Source organism: Lacerta agilis, chromosome 4 (assembly GCF_009819535.1).
Source record: "Lacerta agilis isolate rLacAgi1 chromosome 4, rLacAgi1.pri, whole genome shotgun sequence".
NCBI classification, from domain to species: Eukaryota; Metazoa; Chordata; class Lepidosauria; order Squamata; family Lacertidae; genus Lacerta; species Lacerta agilis.
Window position 1 is genome coordinate 22,697,971 of NC_046315.1, and position 22,535 is coordinate 22,720,505.

At 40.1% G+C, this 22,535-nt stretch overlaps 1 protein-coding gene across 1 annotated transcript in view; it reads right to left on the reverse strand.

The window, feature by feature from the left end:
* The window catches only part of SACS (sacsin molecular chaperone), a 56,769-nt gene that overhangs the window by 14,613 nt on the left and 19,621 nt on the right, over positions 1-22,535 (reverse strand). Inside the window, exons 3-9 of the mRNA XM_033146324.1 lie at positions 11,712-11,862; positions 10,030-10,117; positions 9,540-9,625; positions 8,542-8,653; positions 7,949-8,095; positions 5,613-7,095; positions 4,855-4,946 (exon numbers count right to left, since the gene is read on the reverse strand). Of these exons, the coding sequence (XP_033002215.1) occupies positions 4,855-4,946; positions 5,613-7,095; positions 7,949-8,095; positions 8,542-8,653; positions 9,540-9,625; positions 10,030-10,117; positions 11,712-11,862 (2,159 nt within the window). The remainder of the gene's footprint in view (positions 1-4,854; positions 4,947-5,612; positions 7,096-7,948; positions 8,096-8,541; positions 8,654-9,539; positions 9,626-10,029; positions 10,118-11,711; positions 11,863-22,535) is intronic.

Here is a 22,535-nt window from a genome sequence, read left to right on the forward strand (position 1 = left end):
ATTTTATTTCAGCATACAATTGTTAACTGTTTTCTTAATTTTTTAACAATCATTCAATATATCTTTGAGGAACATCGTGATTTAGATTTTAGCACTGTTTCAAATTTATTCCAATCTATGCTGATTTTCTAATGAAAATTAAAAAGAAAAAAAAAGACATCAGTGCTGCTCTTTACTCTGTTAGGAAAACCTTACTTGTACACAGCCTGCACACAAAAGGTTGTCCTTAGTGGGGCAAAAAACAGCTTTAGTGGGGCACTTTTCATTGGGAAAATGCTACAAGGGAAAATGATTTTTTAAAACACTTCCCAACACAGTGGTGCCAATCCATATTAGATCCCCTGCTATTTGAAAACCTAAAAAGCTAATTCAATCACAGAACTCTATTATCAAGTATAGTATTGTACTCTGTTAACAAGCACCTAAAGTACAGACTGACGGTTGGTCCAGATCAGCACAAGAAACACACACAAAATGCAGACAATACTAGAAGAATCCAACATTTCTACCTCTTAAATCAAGACTGAAATTAATACTGTATTACAGGATGCAATTTGAAAAAGTCACTCAGTGTACACCAGAATAATACTACTTTTCCACCTAATGGATCAGTGGAATTTCTTTTCCTGTTTTTACAAAAAAATCACAGAATTATAATTGTTTTCATTTTCAATATCCACCATGCAACTACCATTCCAATCATGCAAAGACATATATGCAAACAACTCATCTTTCTAGAAAATCACTTGACTCATTTTATCACTACACACCTGCATGCTATTTTGCATTCCTTATGCAATCTAAAAGGAAGATCTGAAGAGAGGAAATGACTTTTCTACAGATTTGTTTCTTCTACATTTTAACTGTAGAAGTGAACCACCTTTTCAAAGTACTTTTCCACCAATTCCTTTTCTCCTAATCACTATTTTAGTGTCTTTGCATAGATGCATGGAAAAACAATGCAAGGAGAACAAAATGGAAATTGTAAAATATCTACATATTTACTATCTAGAACTCTACTTATGGGTGAGTTTTAAATGTAAAAATATTGGAAGTTGTCATAAGATAAAGTATGGCACGGGCAAACAGACTTCAGGCTTATGAGATCTGTTTTACTAGAACCCCAAAATCCACCAACCAGAGGAAGGTGCAAATTAGTCATGGAGGTGGAGCGGCATACTCAGAATTAAGGAACATGCTAAACCCAGGAATTGTACGCAGTACCAGAACTGAGCTCACAATCCTGTCACACACACAGTATGGCCAGTGACTCCCCTCAACACACAACCCCTTTAACAGGGAACCCTGGGATCGCTGCCACGGGGGGGGGGGGAGGAGGTCACCGCTTCATCCCCCCCTCCAATTTAGGGAAGATAGACTAAAGGATTCCACCCAAGGCCTAAAACCACCAAAGTTGTGACTTTTTGCTACGGGGAAGGCAAAACCTGCCAATGCAGGAAGAATTCCTTCCCGGTCCTTTAACAGCAACCATCGTAAGACCATATCAACGCCAACATACCTGTAATGAAGAAGTTAACCTGCAGTAAAGAGCATAAACAAAGGGAGGGTAGAACGGGTGAACCTCTGGAGCCGAGAGCTCCCAAATAGGCTCCACCCCCTTACATACACAAAGAGCGGACCAGAGTGAAGACCACTACTTCTTGGTCTGTTCTCTCTTTGCTCCGCCTCCACCCATCATGATTGGATCATTTTAACTGAGGTTTGGCAGGAACCTCGAAGGGCTGTGACGAGCGCAGGTGGACCAGGAGCGCTTTGCCAGGAGTCTTGGAGGATCAGAGGTGCTGGATGCGGGCACGCAAAGGGCACTCTCCGGTTAAGGGGAGATTGTCACTCTTCTGTTCTCCCCTGTGCTAAGAATTTATAATAAAGGTAACCCTACATTTTATTTTATAATTTTATTTCTTACACTACTGAGACCACCTGAGGGTTTGAATGGAATTCCCTGCTACAACTTGTTAGGATTACAACATGATTCAGCCATGATAAATTGGCACATCCCATGCCCTTTTAAAATGTGGTGTTTTTGGGGGGGGGGGGGTATTGGGTTGTTTTTATTTTGATTATATATTTTGCAGTTTTGTGCTTTTATATTTTGATTTTGTTCTGTGAATTGCCCTGAGCTCCAATTACAGGCGGCATATAAATTCTATTATTATTACTACTACTACTATTATTATTAATATTAATACCATGATTCCTCTTGAAGTGTTAAACTACCATAAACTTTCACTGTCGCATGTGTCACATTACGTTCATTCTGCAAGCATAAGAAATTGTTATTTTTACCATTGCTAAATTTTGGAGCTCTTTAAATCATAGAACTGTAGATATTAACTTAATGGAATACTGGTATATTGGTTCTGGAAGCTAATTCTTATGAGAAAAAAACTGTTAGACGAGTAACGTGAACAAAGAACCAACGAAAAGTCAGATTTTCTGCAACTTGGTTCAATTTCCTTTAGCATGAATTTCAAAAAAAAACCACAAAACCCATGGATACAGACCACCTACTTCTCACAGGGACTTATGGAAATATGTTTTTATTTATTATTTGTGCTGTATTTGTATTTGTTTGGCAAGATGTAGCACTCTTGAAGGCAGGAAGATGTTTGTTGTTTGTTCATTCTGAAAACAATAAAAATTGTTTAAAAAATAAATCAATATTTTAGTGCAGCAGCACCTACATTTTGGAACTCCCTGTGTACTGGGATCAGGCAGAAATCTTCGTTGAACTCTTTTCAGCACCCATTTAAAACATTTTTGTTCAGGCAAGCCTATCCAGACAAATAGAGCACTTTCATGTATTTCAATCTCTTTAGCTTACTGTAATTTTAAATTATCTTTTGAACATTTTAAATACATGTTTTATATTGTCTTTTAAAACAATTTTAAAAGTTTTATTCTTTTTGTAAATCAGGTGTGGTGTATAAATTTAATGAAATAATTCTCTAGAGAACTTGAAGGGCACAGGAAGCGTGATAGGAACTGATTTGCTTTTTATTTAGATGTCTTGTTTATTGGTGTCTTTCTCTTTTATGAATAAATTGGAATATAATTTTTAATTAAGATACATGTCCTATTGCATCAGCTCAACATATACAAACAATCTTTACAAAGTTTTATAAATATATGTGCAGTTCCTAATAGTGAAGGTAAAGGTAAAGGGACCCCTGACCATTAGGTCTAGTCGTGTCCAACTCTGGGGTTGCGGCACTCATCTCGCATTACTGGCCAAGGGAGCCAGCATACAGCTTCTGGGTCATGTGGCCAGCATGACTAAGCCGCTTCTGGCGAACTAGAGCAGCACACGGAAACGCCATTTACCTTCCCGCCGAAGCAGTACCTATTTATCTACTTGCACTTTTGACGTGCTTTCGAACTGCTAGGTGGGCAGTACACTTTACTAATTCGAATTTGCTCATAATGAAACTGTTGTGTATAAAACTAAGTATGTACCACATATTGTATAGCATTCACAAGTTTCTTCAGCTTCCTGAGAAATATTCTTCTTATAAGCTTACAAAAATTATTTTTCAAATATGTCTTTAAGCAGTATTAGTATAAGTAATTAAAATCTGAAAAACACAAGTGAACCAGGGTTGTAAACTATTACCATTCTGGAACATGAGTCAAGCAGAACAACCAGTAATCAAATGCACACAAATGCTAGACTTTTGTTCAGCAATTACTCAGACAACAGTCCTACCTGAAAATCCCCAGAGAAGCTGTTGGGCTAAAATATAATGAAATGCATTTTAAGGGGGAAATGAAGATGATAATAATGACACATGACAACTATGATGTGTGCCAGAGCAAACTGCAACTGCAGAGATTTGTCCATCTTTAATATAAGGAAATGGCTGCTTTGGTTGGATAAAAGGGATTCTTCAATACGCACATTAACCATTTTCTTTCAAATAACCAGAATGAATTTTTTTCTGTTATACTAAAGGAATGTCCTTCACTTGGAGAAAATAGAGTGACCTTTTGTATATACAGTGGTACTTCTGGTTACGAACTTAATTCATTCCGGAGGTCCGTTCTTAACCTGAAACTGTTCTTAACCTGAGGTACCACTTTAGCTAATGGGGCCTCATGCTGCTGCCGCACTGCGATTTCTGTTCTCACCCTGAGGTAAAGTTCTTAACCCGAGGTACTACTTCTGGGTTAGCAGAGTCTGTAACACGAAGTGTTTGTAACCCAGGGTACCACTGTAGCAACAACTGTCGAAATCTGTTGCAGTTCTACTTTTATTCAGCATGTTGCATTATTATTGTGTCAATGTATCTGTTTTTTCTTTTGGAAGTTTTTTGTGCAATGCTAGGCATAAATATAGTTCTTGTCAAAGTTTGCTAACTTTACTTGTACACAGAACACAAGAAAAATAAGGGTAGCACTCACTAGGATGTGGCTATTTTTCAATATTGTAATCTCAATATTGCATACTGAAGATCTGTACCATGAGTTGACATAAAGTGAGCCAGTACTCCCCTGCAAGTTTTAAATCCGAAGAATGATTCACACATGATTTTTTTTTGTCTATGTTGATCAACATGAACAACAGCACATATTAACTGTAGTACACAGTGGATACATTTTTCCAACAAGGATATTGCTTCTAAATTTTCATTTTTTTTCTAATTGAATAATAAACCTGACTCACATGGATACATAAAATGATTGTGGATCATTCAAAATTTCTTTTGAATTCTTTCATTCCTTTTGCCTTTACTTATGTCCATTCTTACGTGTTTTGTGTCCTGATTAGCTTACAGTGTATGCGTTTTAGTGGACTGTACTTGTGTCATGATAAGCCATATAAACATATTGTACCTCTGCTTTTGGCAGCATCTTTCAAAGCAGCCAGAACTTGTGGCTTCAGATCATCAGCAAGTAATCTTCCTTCAAGCCCTGGGAAGAGGGACCTAGTATGTCATTAGAAAGAGAGTGTTGATCATACATGTAACTTGTGTCATTTTTCAAAGGCACAAATACTGTAAATGTAGTAATATTATTCATTAAATTTTTAGTGAATAACTTCTTACCCTCTCCATGTTCCTGCTCCTCCCAAGCAAATTATTACGGTATACCTCAGCCAAGATTGTGCAGCAAGACAGCCCCCCTGTGGCCACACACCTCACAAAAAACACCATTGTGTCACACCTCTCCTAGGAGGAATAGCAACTCTTGGAGAGGGGAAGCAATTGATATTGAGACTGCAGCATGGGGGTGGGGTGGGGAGAGAAAATTAAAACTCTTCGCTCATATGCCATGGTCAATCCCTGGCTACCAGCCATAGACAAGTGGAATGCATTCATGCTTTTCTAGTATTGACTAGTGGGTTAGCAAGTACATTACAAGATGCTTACCAAGCATGCATGGGAATAGGGTCATAAAGATGTGCTGCATCCGTGTATGTGGCCAAATGCCAAACCACAGCCTCCATTCCCAGCTCACAAAAGGAAGACATGCACAGTTCTGTGACTCCATTGTACAGAACTGTATATGTTATATTCTGTGAACTATACAGAGTAACATTTAAATAAAAAACTTACACCATTATAAAATATGCTATAAAATGCATGTTATACCTTGGGAAACTTTCTGAAGTTATGTAAACTGCATCCTGATCTGATGTAGATGAAGAGAATGAAATAAAATTCCCATTTTGTAATGGTAAAAGCTCCAGTCCAATAAGCTCACTGTAGTTTCCATCACTAAGCACAAAATCTAAGACATGAAGCTTTTCATCAGCTAGTCCCTTGTGTCCAGACTGTCTTAATACTTGCCGCACTGTACCTGGAGTCACTTTTTTCACAGGTTTTGTACTAGAAACAATCAGGTCAACTGCATTAGCAATATTGTCTGGTACCTTAGCAACCTCTTTCCCTGAGTCCTGGAGGTAGTTTAGCACAGCTTGGGTGTATTCCAAACTCTCATCCATTTCTGAAAAATATACCTCCTCAACCTTTATCCAGTTATCAGTGATGGAGTAAATAACTTCATTCTCGAACAATTCATTCAAAAGAGGTTCTATAATTGGCTGCCAGTGAACTTTTGTTTTGTTTTTCTGTGGCCATAATCTATAAATTCTCTCAGCTGACAGTGGGAAATCTGAATTCTTTTCTGTTTCCATTCGTTTAATTGCTTCCAATACAAGTGTTGCATATGCTTTGGGGACCACATTGGCCACAAGCAGCTCATTCCACAGGGCTGCTGGATCTCGCCACTGATCAAGCTCTCGCCATTTGATACTTCTTCTGTTATCTGTAAGGCCAAAAAACCCACTCACGTGAACTGGAAGTCCTGTCTTACTTTCCTCGCCAGGAGGTAATGGAAGAAAACAAAATGCTCTTCCTGAAAACTGTGCTGCAGCTCCTTTTCCCTCTCCATCACTTGATAAAGACATTGCTATGCCAATAGTTGGAATATACTTCAAGTCATCAGCCAAAGAGTCCAATTCATTGCATATTCCTCGTCCTCCAACACTGTTACATACCAACCACGATGTCTTCTGTGCATCTTTAACACACTCATCTTCTAAAACTATGTTTATGTGGTATGTCACACATGTTATACTATTACTCGGAACACCTTTACAATATTGGTTTATTGCATTTCCCAGAATCTTGATAGAGTTGGGTCTTTCATGCTTCAGAGCTTTATTCTCACTGGCAGTGACTCTAAAAATTAGTCGCTCGGTCCCATCGGCTTCCCTAACGTGTAATGAGACATCTTGCACACTTTTAAGGAAGAGAAGTACTGTATCTGCATCCGCTCTGAAGGATTCAAATAATTCAAGAACCTTTTCCTTGTTGTACAGATTGCTACTTAACTGGGAAGGCTGCTGGCGAAGAGGGAAACGAAAAAATGTACCAGGGAAATGACCAGTATTGAAGGTTTCCTTAGTGCTTCCAAACACACCAACAAAAGGCTTAAACTGGTCTGTCAACTCATTAATTTCTTTGATGTCATCCTTTAGATTCCAACATTGACCTGATTCATGGGGTCCAAAAAGTGTTTGATGGGGGTCCAACATTCCAATTTGGTCACCACTAAATATGCTAGGAACATCTACAAAATAGAATCAAAATAATATGAACAGCTTGTTTACAAATCTACAACAACAACAAAAGCCTTAAAATCCCTTCAATTATTATCTATACAACAATCTAACACATACATTAAATTAAGTAGGAAAAGAATAAACCACTACTACAAACAGGAAAATTAAACACCACAGAACCCCCAGTCTTCCTCCAATGCTCAGGAGACAAAAATTCTACAAAGCGGATGTCAGGGAACTGTCCCCGGCACAGCGCAAGGTGGTGGAAGGGCTCTCGGGATGTTACAGAGAGCCCCGGCCCCTCTTGACCAGTAGCACCTCCTCTGCCAGTGGAGGAAGCAGCAAGGCTTCCAGTGGGGAGGGGCAAAGTGCTCAGGGGTTGGAGTGTTGAGGCTCTGAGGATGCGGGAGAGACCCAGCACTCACCTCGCCCAGGGGGCGAGGAAAGAGGCACGCAATTTCCGTCGCCCCAAAAACGTAGAGGGACAAAGAGAAAGGAAGGAAGGCGGGGTTTCCGCATAACGAAACTCTTTTGTTGGGGTCAGAACCGGAAGGGGCCATTCCCGGATTCTGCACTGTACATAGTATGCACAATAATACTTCTAAAGGAAAGGTCGGAGTTTCTGCCTGGTTACTCATGAGCAACTATCCAAGGACCTTACAGCACCCAATAAATGTTTTAAATGGAACTACTTTTGGTGGACTTTTCTTCCCTTTATACAAGCTCATACCTAGAATAAACAACTTTTAAACTTGGAGCAAACCTTAAGTGAATGTACAGATGGTGTTCACACACACACACACACACACACACACAGAATGCAACATTAATGCTGCAGCATAAAAAATGCATTATAACTACCTGTAATGTGATAAACTGAATTAAAACCAATTCCAAATCTTCCAACTTTAAGAGGATCATCTTTCTTTCTACTTCTTGCTATCTCCTGAATTCCATGCCAGTCTTCAGGGGTAAAAACTGCATTGTTGAATACATAAAGTGCAGGACCTAAAGGGGGTGGGGAAGACATGGTAAATGTAAAAATATAGGCTCATTTGGAAACAGCATAGATATTTAGACTTGTTGAGAATTAAATTACTTAGCATTATAAAGAATATTGAGTCAAACGGAAACTGACTTTGACCCCAACTGATTCTATAATTCTTACTAGTCTTACATATTTTAAAGATCCAAACACTTGTTTCTAACTCATTTTCATGATAAACCTAACTAGCAACAGCACAGATCGATTAAATGGTAGTTTAAGCCTAGAGTCAATTATCTTGAGCCACAAACTGATACAACTGGATTACTAACCAAATAGCTGTTTTTGAAAGCCAAATGTTAGATGTAAGTCTAGCTGCATTGTTTTAGAGTTAGCTATGCTCCTCAGTATATCACTCCACCACAAGAAAACAAATAATTCAGGAAGAAAATTAGAAAAGATAACTTACCCTGATATTGTGCCATGTCTTTAGACCACAGAGACTCTGTCCCATACTGAGTCTCATCATATAGAAACTTAACTTCTGTGGCACCAGCATCTTCTGCATTTTGAATCAATTCCTGAAAACAAAACAAATATGCTATGTAATAACATGCAATAATTAACAAATGGGATTAAATGACATCAGCAGATATCCTACTAGACTACTGTATTCACCTCTGCTTGTGATGGAGTGATTAGATGCAATATAGACTAAGATACAACATAGCGGAAGACGGTGGAGTTAATATCTCATTCAAGCTCCAAATGTTTCAATTACTTTTTGTTAAAGGCATTATTCCCATGCTGGTCAAGCATACTTAAGGGCAATATATAGTTAACACACACACACACACACACATATATATACATACATATATACAGTAAATTATCAGCACTTCAAATTCTGAGATTCTTATCCTATGTGGAACCTATATAGTGACACCTCCTTAAACTACCATATATATGCAAATATAAAATTTGTCAACGAAACTATAAGCACAGTTCAAATACAACAAAAAGCAATGGTTTTTCAATATGTACCCAAGCAAAAGCAAGCCTCAGGCTTCTAAGTATCCCACTCCTCTTACCCTGTTCTTCACTTACGAGGGGAAGACATTACAAGCTCCAGCTTCTATCAATAAATCATGGTCTAATATCTTGGTTGGCACACATACACAAAGCTAACCCAATGGTTTGGACAAACCATAGTTTCCCATGAGCACTGAAATGGGAAATCATGGTGTACTGTAAAATAACCAATGGAAGTTTCTAATTTCCTTCTGTCATTAAACCAGGAGGAAAAACAGAACCAATAATGTTATTCAGTACCCCAGTTCGATATTTAAAAATGTGCACTGTTTGTTAACATATCTATAGCAAGGTATTGCTTTTCTTACTTTAAAATGTTTTTCTTACTTTGATTTCCTTGAATTCCTTATTTTAAAATAGGTTGTTATGCTGTACCTTAAGAATCTGTCCTCCTTCTGGATATCTTCTTAAAATATCTTTAAGGAAATCAACAAGCGGTGGAGTTGTTTGTCCAAAACGACCTAGAAATGCAGATGAAGCAAAATGTCATGTACTTGTTTTAGGGAGAACAGATACATAATTGTTACTCTTCAGGACACTATTGCAATTCTTAGTTTCAGGTTCGTATTGCAGATTGGTAATTCATAGATTACAGGCCAGGAATGTAACACTATAAACTGATGAAAAGGATAAAATTGCTGAAAATATTTGAAAGAAAAATGTATGTCTTAAATCATTCTCACTATGAGATAAATTGACTCATACAGGAATGTACACTGCAATTTTTTTCTTTAGATAGAAATCTGTTTTTGTAATTTGAATGATTTGTTTTAAAAATGAATATATGCAGAGATGAATAATAGTAAAAAAGAGGAGAAATGAGAGATGCAAGGGTAAAGGGAAGATTTATTGTAATTTACTATACCTCCTCCTTTTAGGCCCTTTGACAAAAGATTTAGAAATACATGATTCTGAGAAGTCTGAAGGTCCCCAACCTCAACACAGTCTGATAACTGAAAGGGAAAGGTTTTTTTTAATGTTGTGCATTCTTGAATATGCAACATACCAAAAGTATATAAACTGCTTCAACCTGTGAAGACAACCAGTCAACAAATGACCACATGTGCTGCCATAAATATTTATCAGGATATATTTATCAGGCATGGGGAATTTCTGGCCTCTGGATCAAATTGGGCCCAGTAAGGGTCCTAATTTGGCCTATGGGGCTGTCTTCCCCCATAATACATAGAAAAAGAAAAGCTTTATCAGTGTAAATTGCTTCAATAAAATATATAATTGTATCTATTTATATGAAATATAGTTGCATATAATTTGAATCAGAGCAGATCCTCATTATGTAAACATCATCTACACCAGGGGTTAGCAAACTTTTTCAGCAGGGGGCCGGTCCACTGTTCCTCAGACCTTGTGGGGGGACAGACTATATTTTGGAAAAAAAATGAAAGAATTCCTATGCCCCACAAATAACCCAGAGATGCATTTTAAATAAAAGCACACATTCTACTCATGTAAAAACACCAGGCAGGCCCCACAAATAACCCAGAGGTGCATTTTAAATAAAAGGACACATTCTACTCATGTAAAAACACGCTGATTCCCTGACTGTCCACGGGCCGGATTTAGAAGGTGATTAGGCCGCATCTGGGCCCCGGGCCTTAGTTTGGGGACCCCTAATCTACACTTTTAAAAAAAAATCAAAGACATGCTTTCTTGAAATATGAAGTACCAGCTCCAAAGCATCAGTTCTAAAAATCTGGGCCCTCAACCAATACACCTTAAGATTTGAAGAACTCTCCCCCAGCCATCACAAGTTTTCTGTGATACCTGGCTATATCTAACACTATGCAAGCAGCATTATACTCACACAAGAAGACATCTTCATCTTCTCTCCCCATGCCCACCCCACCCAAGTCTGCTCCAGAAGATACCCCAACCTTCTGGAACAGATTTTGAGGGTGCACAGAAGTCTGCGTGGGAGATCAGTTCCATTAGGTAGCCTACACAGAATTCTACTGCACACATGAAGCAGCATCACTGGACACCACCCACTCATTTCCCTGCTCATTGTAAAGACCTATTTATTGCACTGGAAGAGCAGGAGACCAGACCCACCAGCACATCACAAACTACCCTAACAAATGACTTGCTGTCCAGGAGCACAGAGTATAAGCTTAAGAGCTCATGGTCTCTTAAGACTATGTGAGGAAGGTTCATAGCTCAATGGCAAAGCATCTGCTATGTATGCAAATGTTTCTAGGTTTAATTCTCAGCATGTCCAAGTAGGGCTGGGAATGTCCCCTATCTGAAATCCTGGGGCGTTGCTGCTAGTCAGTGTGGACAATACTGAGCAACAGTGGTCTGATTCAGTGCAAAACAGCTTTTCCTATGTTCCTAACTTTTTAGGAGATTTTATGTTGAAATCAGTATCAACCATAATTAAAACATACCCCTTACTAATACAACAATTTATAATTTAGCTAATCTGTCAATTAATGCTTTCCTGTATTTCTCAGAAGGAAAGTAACAATTTCAAGACTACTTCAAAAAGGGTATCTAGAAGATTTCCAGAAGACTGAGAAAGCTTACCTCTCTTCCCTTGTGGTAGAGACACTGCTCAGCTACAGGAAAACCAGTCTCTGGATAAATTAACTCTTTTATGGATGCCACAGACACTGAAGAAGGCACCTCAAACGTCCTGCAGCCCACATAGTCATGAAGAACAGTCACTGTGGCTGTCCTACACCAACAATAAAGGAGAGGGCATCTTATTTGAATGAATGGAGAAAGGAAACAGCAATACAAAGCCAAGCAGAGCTAGACATCCTTTCTTATTAGAAACTTCCTGTTCTGTTCATAGGTGTATTACCTATAAACTACTAAAATCATCCAAGGTAGCAGCCCTCATCACATGCTGTAGTAATTAAAGTACTCTATGCGCTGTGTGAATAAGTATCTCTTTCTACCTGTCATAAAATTATTTTCAATCAATTTCATGAATGACTCTAATATTATCAGAAAGGGGTTATAAATTCTGCTCCTTAAATTATGAATGTTCAGAAGCCTACAGCCACTGAACTCCGTAGCTGTTTACCAAAGCACCAAAAGTGTTTGTTTTTCTTTGCAGGAAAGATGCCCTAACCCTTGATCACTTTAGCAGCTGTTTTTGTACCTTCTTCAGTTTTATGAAAACCTTTTTGAAACAGAGCACAAAGGCTGTATTCTAACAGTGGTACATCATGGTTATATGTTACGGATTGCCTTCAACTAACTTTTGCTACGAGTAGAGTAGAAATTAATGGCCATGATTAACTTAGGTATATTAATTTCAATGGGACTAGTCTAAGTTAAAAGTCAGTTGATGAAAATCTATGTAACTATGATAGCTATCATCTTTCAGTTTCCTTCTTAAGAATTACTTGATCTGGCCCTTACACTACCACAATACACCAGGGGCAAAATCTGGTCTTTCAAATTTCAGCAGTGCCCTGTGCGAAGCCAAAATTTGGCGCCACCCTACTTCTCACCTTCTGTTCTGCTCTATTCACTACATTATAGCTGTGGTGCCCTGTGGTGCCCCTTATGCTCAGCACCCAGTGAGGGGGAACCTGTCCTGCTGCCCAACCAAGAATGGGATACTCAGCAAGAGTCCTGTGTCAGGCTAGAAGTTTAACACACTTATAGCAGCAGAAGCATTTCTTGGTCCACTGCCAATAACGTCAGCTGCACGAAGCAGACATGGAAAGTGAGGATTGTAAGGTGTGTGTGTGTGTGTGGATGCTTACACCTCTGCACGGGATAAACAAGGCAGAAAGGCAGGCAGGCAGGCACGCACACGATCGACCTTCAGTATCCAAAGCTCATGACACAACCAAACTGCAAGACTTGAAGGCACCACGCGGGACCCGTGTGTGTGTGGTGTGTGCTTCCCGCCCCCCCCCCCCCCTTGCACGACACGTGTAGCCCAATCCTAGGTCCCACTTCTTTCTAAAAAGAGGGTCAGGAGGAGCCTCGAGGGGGCGGAGAGAAGCCAGTCGACCCCCCGACCCATCCCTTTCTCCCTCGCCCCCAGGCGCACAGCCCACGCGCCGCCCGACCTCACTCACATGCCCCGCCGCCCGGCGTCCTCCTCCGCGCCAGCCAGGGCCGCTCCGGTCTCCGTGACAGGCAGCTCGAAGCGGCGCCGCTCGCGCCCGCCAGATTAGAAAAAGACCGTTAGCCGCGACGCCTGCCAGGCCTCTCTCTCAGCCCGCCTCCTCCTCCTGGCGACGCCGGTTCCGCACATGAGGATGGGGTGGGGACTTGCCCTGAGGAGGACGGGCAGCAACCGTCGGCGGAGGGAGGCGCGAGGCGATTCTCCGCCGCAGGGGAGGGACGAAGGGAGGAGGGAAAAGCTGGCGGGTGCTGCTGCAGCCGCAGCCGCTGAGGAGGGTCGAGTGGCAAGCCGGCGTGGAAGGAAGGAAGGGACGGGGAGGGCCGGCAAACGCAGGATGAGAGCCCCGTCCCCGCAGACTGATCCGCAGACGCTTCGTTAAAAACAATAGTAATCGTGGTGGCGATAAAATCTCCTCACGAAGCGCCCGCCCGCTCTCCCTGCGGCGCGGCGTGCGCAGAGGACCCACGCCCACTTCTGCCGCGCTCGTCCCCTGTGAACAAAGGCGGGAAATGCGCGCGCAGACGCTGCTAGGAACTCTGTACAGAATACAGGCCTTTGGTCCGTGTAGCCCCGTGTTGTCGACCCTGGCTGGCAGTAGCACTCCAGCGTTTGAGGCAGGGGGTCTCTCCCAACCCCACTAGGGAGATGCCGAGCGAGGATTGAGACAGAGACCTAAATGCAAAGGTGATGCTCTACCCTTCCAGAGCCCTCCTTACTGCATGCACCCCACTTCCTTCTCAGAAAGTGGCTTCTGCCTCTGCTCTGTCAGACAAATGCTCCTGTCGCCACAGGGAGCTCCTTAATTGCAGCAGGAACATTTTTCAAAAGCCTGCTTTTCATGAGGGTGTACATGGAAATTGCCCTGCTGGCAACTCTCCCCAGTACTACCACTGACAAAAGGACAGTATTTCTTTTTCAGTTAAGTATCTAGACATCTTTGCAGATATAATTTGTGGTGGGAGTAGTGTGCAAGTTTCAAAGAGACCTTGAACATGTTTGCTCAGAAGTAAATATGGGAACGGACCATAACTCAGGGGCAGAGCTGCTTTGAATGCAGAAGAGCCCAAGTTCAATCCTGGCCATCTCCAAATAGGGCTCAGAGAGACCCCAGTCTTAAATCCTGGAGAGCTGCTGCCTGTCAGTGTGGACAATACTAAGCTAGATGGCCCAGTCTTTTGACTTGGTATGAGAGCTCAAAGGCAGCTTCCTCTGTTCGTAAGTCCCAGTATCAACCTGCATCCCTAGCAAGTGCTGCCCTAGAAAGAGCACAATTCTGAAACAATTCAAACAAGGGGTGGCAATATCTTTGTACGTACTTTATGAGCCATTTTAAGTTAACTTTAGTGTGCTTTTTTGCACTCGTGCATATATCCCCATATAGAAACACATTATCATGAATTATGAACTGTCAATACCACTTCTGAAACTAGAAACATGTCAAAGGGTAGGGGCACTGATCCTTACTGGAGCAAATGGTACGTACAGTACATTAATTTTCACTCTTCAAAATTCACATCCTTGGTCAGGCCCTTGACTGCAGCATATCATGCCAAAGTTCACATCACATTAATTAATTCCCACCACTTGATTCCATACTTAAAACCACTCTTTCTGAGCAAGCATGCACAATTTTATTCCATTCATATAACTGCAAAAGAAATACATAATCCTTCTAATCATGCTTTCAAAAAATCTTAGGCATTCTTAATCCAAAATACAGGATCCTATTTTGAAAATACAATTAGGTCTTTCAAAAAGACATTTAAAATTTGAAATACTGATGCATCATTTCTATGTTTGCAAACTTAAAAACACTTTTACTAACATTCCCTTTTTGACCTAAGAAAGAGTAATTTCAATGGCCAATCTTTCTAGTGTATCCCCACCCCAAAAATAGATTGTAATGTTAAAAACAAGTTGTGGATGTTTTTACCTTGTCACAAATAATAGTTTAAGCCTATTTTTTAAAAAATCTAAGTGAAACCCCAAGGGAATTAAAGTAAGTAGAATGTGATTTCCTGAGCTGGAATTTGTCCAAGTCACTGAATGGAACAAAGAAAGTAATTCTTATGAATTGCCATGGGATTTAACATGAACACAAGTGACCAAGCATCTGAGTGTTGTCTTGAATAAAAGCAGTTGTAAAGCTCATGCTTTATCGAAAGCTTTATAAAATAGTTATCAGTCAGATCAATTACTGTATATTCTGGCGTATAAAACTACTTTTTAATCCAGGAAAATCTTCTCAAAAGTCGGGGGTCATCTTATACGCCGGGTGGAGAATCTGCGGTCGAGTATATCTCAAACTATATTTTAACTGGAAAAGTTGGGGGTCGTCTTATACGCCCAGTCATCTTATACGCCGGAAAATACGGTAATAGGCAGTCTTTATAAGAGTGTAAAATGGACTAAGAAAACTGCTGAATACAATGCAAGGGAATACATTCTGGGACTTTATGCTGATGAAACTGTTTTATGCACATCAGACCCAGTTAATGCTGAAATGCTACTGAGTATAGAACTGGAGACCCTATTTAATGTCTTTGGGCTTAAGGTAAATTTTCAGAAATCTTAAGGTAAATTTTCAGTAACATTCTTCCATACTCCTTATTCAAAATATCTTTTACTTACGGTCACCTAAGCAATACACATTGCTATACATAATTTAGTATCTGTAAAAATTGTAATAATTTTGGTATACAGACAGCAACCATTTTGTGTGAGGGTTCTATTCCTGACCACTGCACATGTCAGTGGAGCGCACATAAGCCCATTCCGCTTCCGTTCTGACCTCTTTTGGGTTCAAAAGGAGCCGTGCATTGGCAGTCACGTGTCAACAGGACACATGCAAAGTGGTTACTGCCTGTATACACTTCGACACAACTTTGTTAAAGTATTCAGAAACGTTTCTCCAAGTGCTTATTGGTTTTTTTATGTAATTGTTGCATGTCATATGCTCTAATGTAAACAAAGATAACTCAAAGCAACAATGTTACGCAGTTTAAAGATGCAAATGAATAAAAAATATGTTACAAAAATCAAACAAACTGCTGAATAGATCAATCAGCTCTACACTGCATTTTATATGTTTAATATCATGTTTGTAATGGACAGCATTCCACACTTGGATCCATGTTCAGCAAAGAACAGCAAATTTCTCCAACTACCAACCTACCCAATCAGAGGAAAATGAGTAAGTAACCACGGGTTCCTTTCTTAGCACACCCACTGATTTCCTGTGCCATACTACCGGTAAGAATGCCATTATTTCCTGTGCAAAGTCTTTGATTAAGGCAGGAACCATGTGCACAGTGACTTGTGAAGTCCCCTTTCTCCTCTCACCTAGATATTATCAGCTCTAATAAGGTTGAGATGGAATTGAGAGGATAGGTGGGGGAAAGGGAGTACTTGAACTGATGCGGGCTTCTGTTCCCGCCTTCCTATCTGGCAGATTTTAGAGCTGACAGCACAGCTCAGATTTTCTTTACACAATGCAGGAGTACCACACATGCCCTTCAAGTGGTGGATACAAAGAATTTTCTCCCTTTGCATTATTTTGCAGTGTTAACAGAGTAGGTCCAGAAGAGCCAGCCATAGATCCCTCTTACTGGCAACTATTTAAAGTCTCAGCAATTCGCAAAACTTGTAAACAGATCAATATTTTAGCTCAAAAGTAAGATACTTGATAGCCCATCATAGGAATTATTGCTTCTATTAAGACATTTTGGTGTACTGAGAAGAGCTTATAAAGAACAGAATATGAGAGTATGTGTGTTCTTGCTGTTGAGAAAATGCCAAGTACAAGAAGTACACATACCCAGGGCTGAAGTAATTTACATAAATGCAACAGGGATGAATGAAATAATTCTCTTCCCCCCCCCCAACTATTTTAAATGCAAAGGTAATTTATAGATATTCATTTAATGACCTGCTCCTTTAAGACTTAAAAGTGTGCTGGCCACTGTTGTGGAAATTAAACATCTTGAATCACTAACATGAATCATGACCCAGAACTATGGGAGTGGAGTCCTCTGCAATTTTGTGGGCTTTATCATAAAACCAAGAGCCCCATGACCTTTTGTTGGCGTTAGCAAATAACACTGATTCTTAATGACTAGGGGGTTTTGTACTTATTTGGATCAACCATGTACTGCAATAATCTGCAACTGTATCTTAAGTATTACTGGACATGTCTACAAATAAACATATTGGAAAGATCCAGGGGTTGAATAAATGTGAGCATTAGGAAATAAATTGGGGGTTACTAATGCAACGAAACATCTACTGCAGTAAGAGAGCTACAACTGCAGCTGCTTCTGCAGTGCTGGCAGGAAAATGCCAATGACTCAGCAACCACATTTAAATGTGAAACAATGTCCTGCTATTATGGAACTTTTTTGTACTACAATAAACAGTGCATACATTTCAGTCATTTATATCTAAACCAAGTCCTCTAATGGCTTTTTAATGCCACTATTTTTAAATTTCATACTCATAGCAACAGAAGACTTTCATGATGATTTAAGTTACTATTTGAATCACAAAGTACCTACAAGCTGGTCAATATGTGATAGAAGTGGCTACATGCATCCTCTAGATTCAGAGGCACCAAACGCCAATAGCAATTGGTAGCAGGAGAGGGGAAGGACCATAGCTCAGTAGAGAGCATCTGCTTGGCATGCTCAAAGTCCCAAATTCAAACTGGAAAGCCACTGGAAGTCAGTGGAGACAGTACTGAGCTGCATGGGGCAGTGGTTTAACACAGTATAAGGCAGTTTCCAGCCTTCCCATGCTCTTGCCTTTATGTTTGTGGGGCTGCTGTATTTGTTATTGACCTCATGTAAGCCACTCTGGGAGCCTTTTCAGCTGAAGAGCATAGTAAAAATGCTTTAAATAAATAATCACTCAGAACATTTGCTGTCAATGCAAGCAATCTTGGCAGTCCCTAGATTCATGCTCAACTCACATGGCATGTCAACCCTACCCGGCATATGTAGGTCAGCATGCACATTCATCATCAACAATAAAACAGCTATATAAACTTCTACTCCTCAAAACATTGTTTGAAAAATAGAATGGCCCTGGAGAAGACAGGATTTGGTTATCCACAATTTGGATCAGAAATCCAGAGGGGGGGGGAATTCATGGGGACCCTTTGGCCTCCAGATCACAGAATCATAGAATTGTAGAGCTGGAAAGGATCCCAAGGGTCATCTAGTCCAACCCCCTGCAATACAGGAATCCCAGCTAAAGCATTATATATGTCAGACTACACTCTCATCATTGCTGACCATTGGCCATGCTGGCTGGGGCTGACAGCATTTGGAGTCCAATAACATACACAGAGAGGACCACAGGTTCCTCATCTCTGCCCTAGATTCCAGGGGAGGCAGAAGAAATCTGGTGCCCTTCATTTCTAGTACTTTCACAGGACAATATAACCTTATTTATTTAAAACAAAATAGAAAATTCTTTCCAGTAGCACCTTAGAGACCAACTGAGTTTGTTCTTGGTATGAGCTTTCGTGTGCATGCACACTTCTTCAGATTTATTTATTTATTTAATCTGACTTGTAGTTGAAGCTTGTTTACCAGTGTAACTCTTACAAAGCAATTGTCATACCACAATAAAATGTCAAGTTGCAGAAAATAGCCTACACTTAAGCACACACAGCAACGAGCTACTAGAATACAAACAAAATTATGAAAAACATCCAAACAACTACTGCACTACCTCCCAAAACAATTTTAGGGGTTAACAGATTGACTTGCATTTTGTTCTGGGTAAATAATATATCTCAACAACAGTTTACATTAGAATGCTTAATTTATAAAACATCCCCATGGCTTTGTTTCTGAGATCAAGTGGCATCAAGGTCTTCCTAATGTGAAGTATTAATAGAAGACTTTTCCTTTGCATAGGAGGTTATCCACCTAAGCTGCTCTGACTGGGAACAACTCTCCAGGCTCTCAGACACAGGTTTCTCACATTACCTGCCAAGTCATTTAACTGGAGGTGCTGCCTGGGCATTGAACTTCGAAACTGCCTGCATGCAATATACTGGTATGTGCTCTACCACTGAGCTACAGTACCTACAGTTTGGGGGGTCTTTCAGCAGCTTTTGAAATTGGCTTTTTTGAAAGAGCCAATGTCATCAGCTTTGGGGCAATTCTTGTATGTGAAGCCACTGGATATTTTTATTTGACTTTATGCTTACTTAAAATTTGATGTACCGGTATGTTAATGAACTCTTAATTGTTGATCATTCTTTTGTTGTGATAGTATACTTTTTATTTCATTGCATTCTTATACTGTACCAGACTATTTTGTTGTTGTTTTTATTGTGAACTGCTTTTAGCACAGATGTATTTGTGGAAAATGTGATATATAAATAAATTGACACTGAAATCAAACCCGAGTGCAGAAATGACAGCTGAAGTCTCATTCAGAACTGAAACGCTTTTACATGTTTGACGTGGGATTAGTATAAGAATTCATGGTTTCCCTAGTCAGGTATTAATTCATTTTTTTAAAAATGTTGTCTTGGGGCTTGAGCCAATATCTTGTTTAATATCTCACAGTGGCTATTAATTCATTACTGCAGCTAGCATTTTCGCAGCTGCCAAAACTTACTACCCCTGTGCAGATTCTTCATGGACGGGTGTCATGGACATGCCTGTGATCTAATAGAACTATCAATAGATCTGTTGAATCATAAAAATGCAATGCTTCAATTCCAGGACTGAACCTCTGAAGATTTAGAAAACAGTATGTGGGCCTGAAGCAGGAGGAGGGCCTTCCATTGGCTGGGAGAAAAGATCTTTCCACAGATCCCAATTCCTCTCCCTTGCTCCAACATCTGTGTCCCATGAATTCCAACCTCTGTGGCCAGCTTCTATTTCAGTCCATGACCAAGGACTAAACCATGCTATGGGGGAGATCCTCAATTAGAACATTTGTTGTTTTTAAATGACAGGCAACCATGTCAGTTTGATCAGAGAAGCTGTGCTTGGGGGGGAGGGGTGTTTGACCCTTTCCCCCATGCACTATTTTCTGAATGAACACCCCCTCCTCCAGGAGGAGAAAAGTAGGTTAAGCACAACAATTATTTTCAAAGTGGCAGACTACTACACCTCTGTTTTATTAACAAAGAAAATGCTGGAAGATATGCCCACAGAAGTCCGGTGCAATGTGCAGTTTAGTCCCAAGAAGAACAAAACATCCAAGGTATACATATCCTTTCTCTGACCTTTTGACAGTAACAAAACATGCACATCGTTTTATGTAAATATTGCAATTTGTACGATTCATTCTGAATTCCAGATACACCCTGTTTTCTGGTTGTCAGTTTAGAAGGTGGGTGAACAGCACATGGATCTAAAGCTTTTATCATTGAAAGCCTTCCAAATGAAACCATAAAACTAGTTAAGTATTCCCCCACTAAATATTTAAATAAGATAAGACAAGCACTTTAACGTTATATCAATCTTTTATAAAACTAAGGAGCTAGCTAATGCTTTCCAAAGGTTGTGCTCACCCAAGGTCAGCTATTCCCCCCCGCTGCCCCCCACCCACATATTGATTTATCCATTTTCGTTACATGCATTAAATTCAGGAATAAAGTTTACTGTGGTAAGCAATGTGAAAGGGATGGAGATATTTATGATGCAAAAATAACAGCAGCAGGAATGGAGTAATTTCTGATGCATGTTATGTGAAAATGAAATGTGTCATCCCATCAGTGGTATGAAAACAATTGAATATTTCAAGTGAAACAAAAACCATGGATTAACATTCAGCTGTCTTCTCAAACTTGAGAATCCTTAAAGACCCTGAAGGGGGGGCATATTTATAATGTATTAAGCCAGGGGTCAGCAACCTTTTTTCAGCCATGGGCCGGTCCACCTGAGCCGGACTATCTTTGGGGGGGGGGGGAATGAACGAATAACAAAGAGATGCATTTTAAATAAAACCACACATTCTATTCATGTGAAAACACCAGGCAGGCCCCACAAATAATCCAGAGATGCATTTTAAATAAAAGGACACATTCTACTCATGTAAGAACACGCTGATTCCCGGACCGTCTGTGGGCTGGATTGAGAAGGCAATTGGGCCGCACCTGGCCCACGGGCCTTAGGTTGCCTACCCCTGTATTAAACTCTTGTGCAAGGGAAATTAAATCCTTGCTTGCAGTGGGGGGGGGGGGTTGGTGGTAGAATTGGGCCAATCACAGCAAAACAGATTAGAGACAGGGGCTTGTGAAATCAATGGTGTTTTAAACTGGATCAATGTCATCACATAAGTGGTGGCCTGGAAATGTTTGCAGGTTCTCTTATTGCCCTCTTTCTGATAGCCAACCTCAAGTTGAAATATTTGCATAGGCAACAGGTGGGCCTTTTTGATGAAGTTAAAAAAAGAACTGCTGTGCAGCAACACTGGCCAAGGAGCAGTGCTCACACTACACAAGCAATGCTGGTGTACACTTAATAAGCATTGGGAGAAATAATAGCACAACCCTGGAGTGAAGTCAAGGAGGGCCATATCTGTTCGGCTGCAACAAGTAGGCAGGGCCTAATTTGAACACCACAATCGGGACTGAAATGAATCTTGTAGAAATCGAAGCAGTTCTTCCAAAGTGGCCATTTGACTTGAAAACATTTGACAAGAAAGCACCCCCTTGTGAATAGTCAGTGTTCCAGAGTACACAGACTTTCAAAACAAACCAGTGGGGGCCAACTAAGAAACCCTAGGAGGTTTGAGTTTCCTGCAGTTCTGCTGTCTCCATACCAACAGTAACTTGATTTCTTACCTGCCCTTCATCACTGAGATCTATCCCAGCCTGCATCTGTATTGCTTTATCACTTGTGTGTTTGTCACCTTGGGCTTCTTTGGGATATCCTTTGGGCAGGATATAATAATAATAATAATAATAATAATAATAATAATAATAATAATAAATATCAATGTCCCAGAGCAGGTTATATAAATATAAAAATACCATATTAAAACCTGTTTAAACAATTTACTGTCAAGAGAATAAGATTAGAACTGCCTCATGATTAGACCTGTTGAAACCAATGAGAAATTATTAATGGATTCAACCCTGCATGCTTAGAACTAATAGCCCAGCTGTGAGTGCTTAGAACAGTTATACCAACTGTGCACCAATATAATGTAAAAAAATGTGACATTTACACTAATTTTGCAGGCTAACGTGCAATGTTTAGGATCGTGACATAGATTCATTGTCTTTT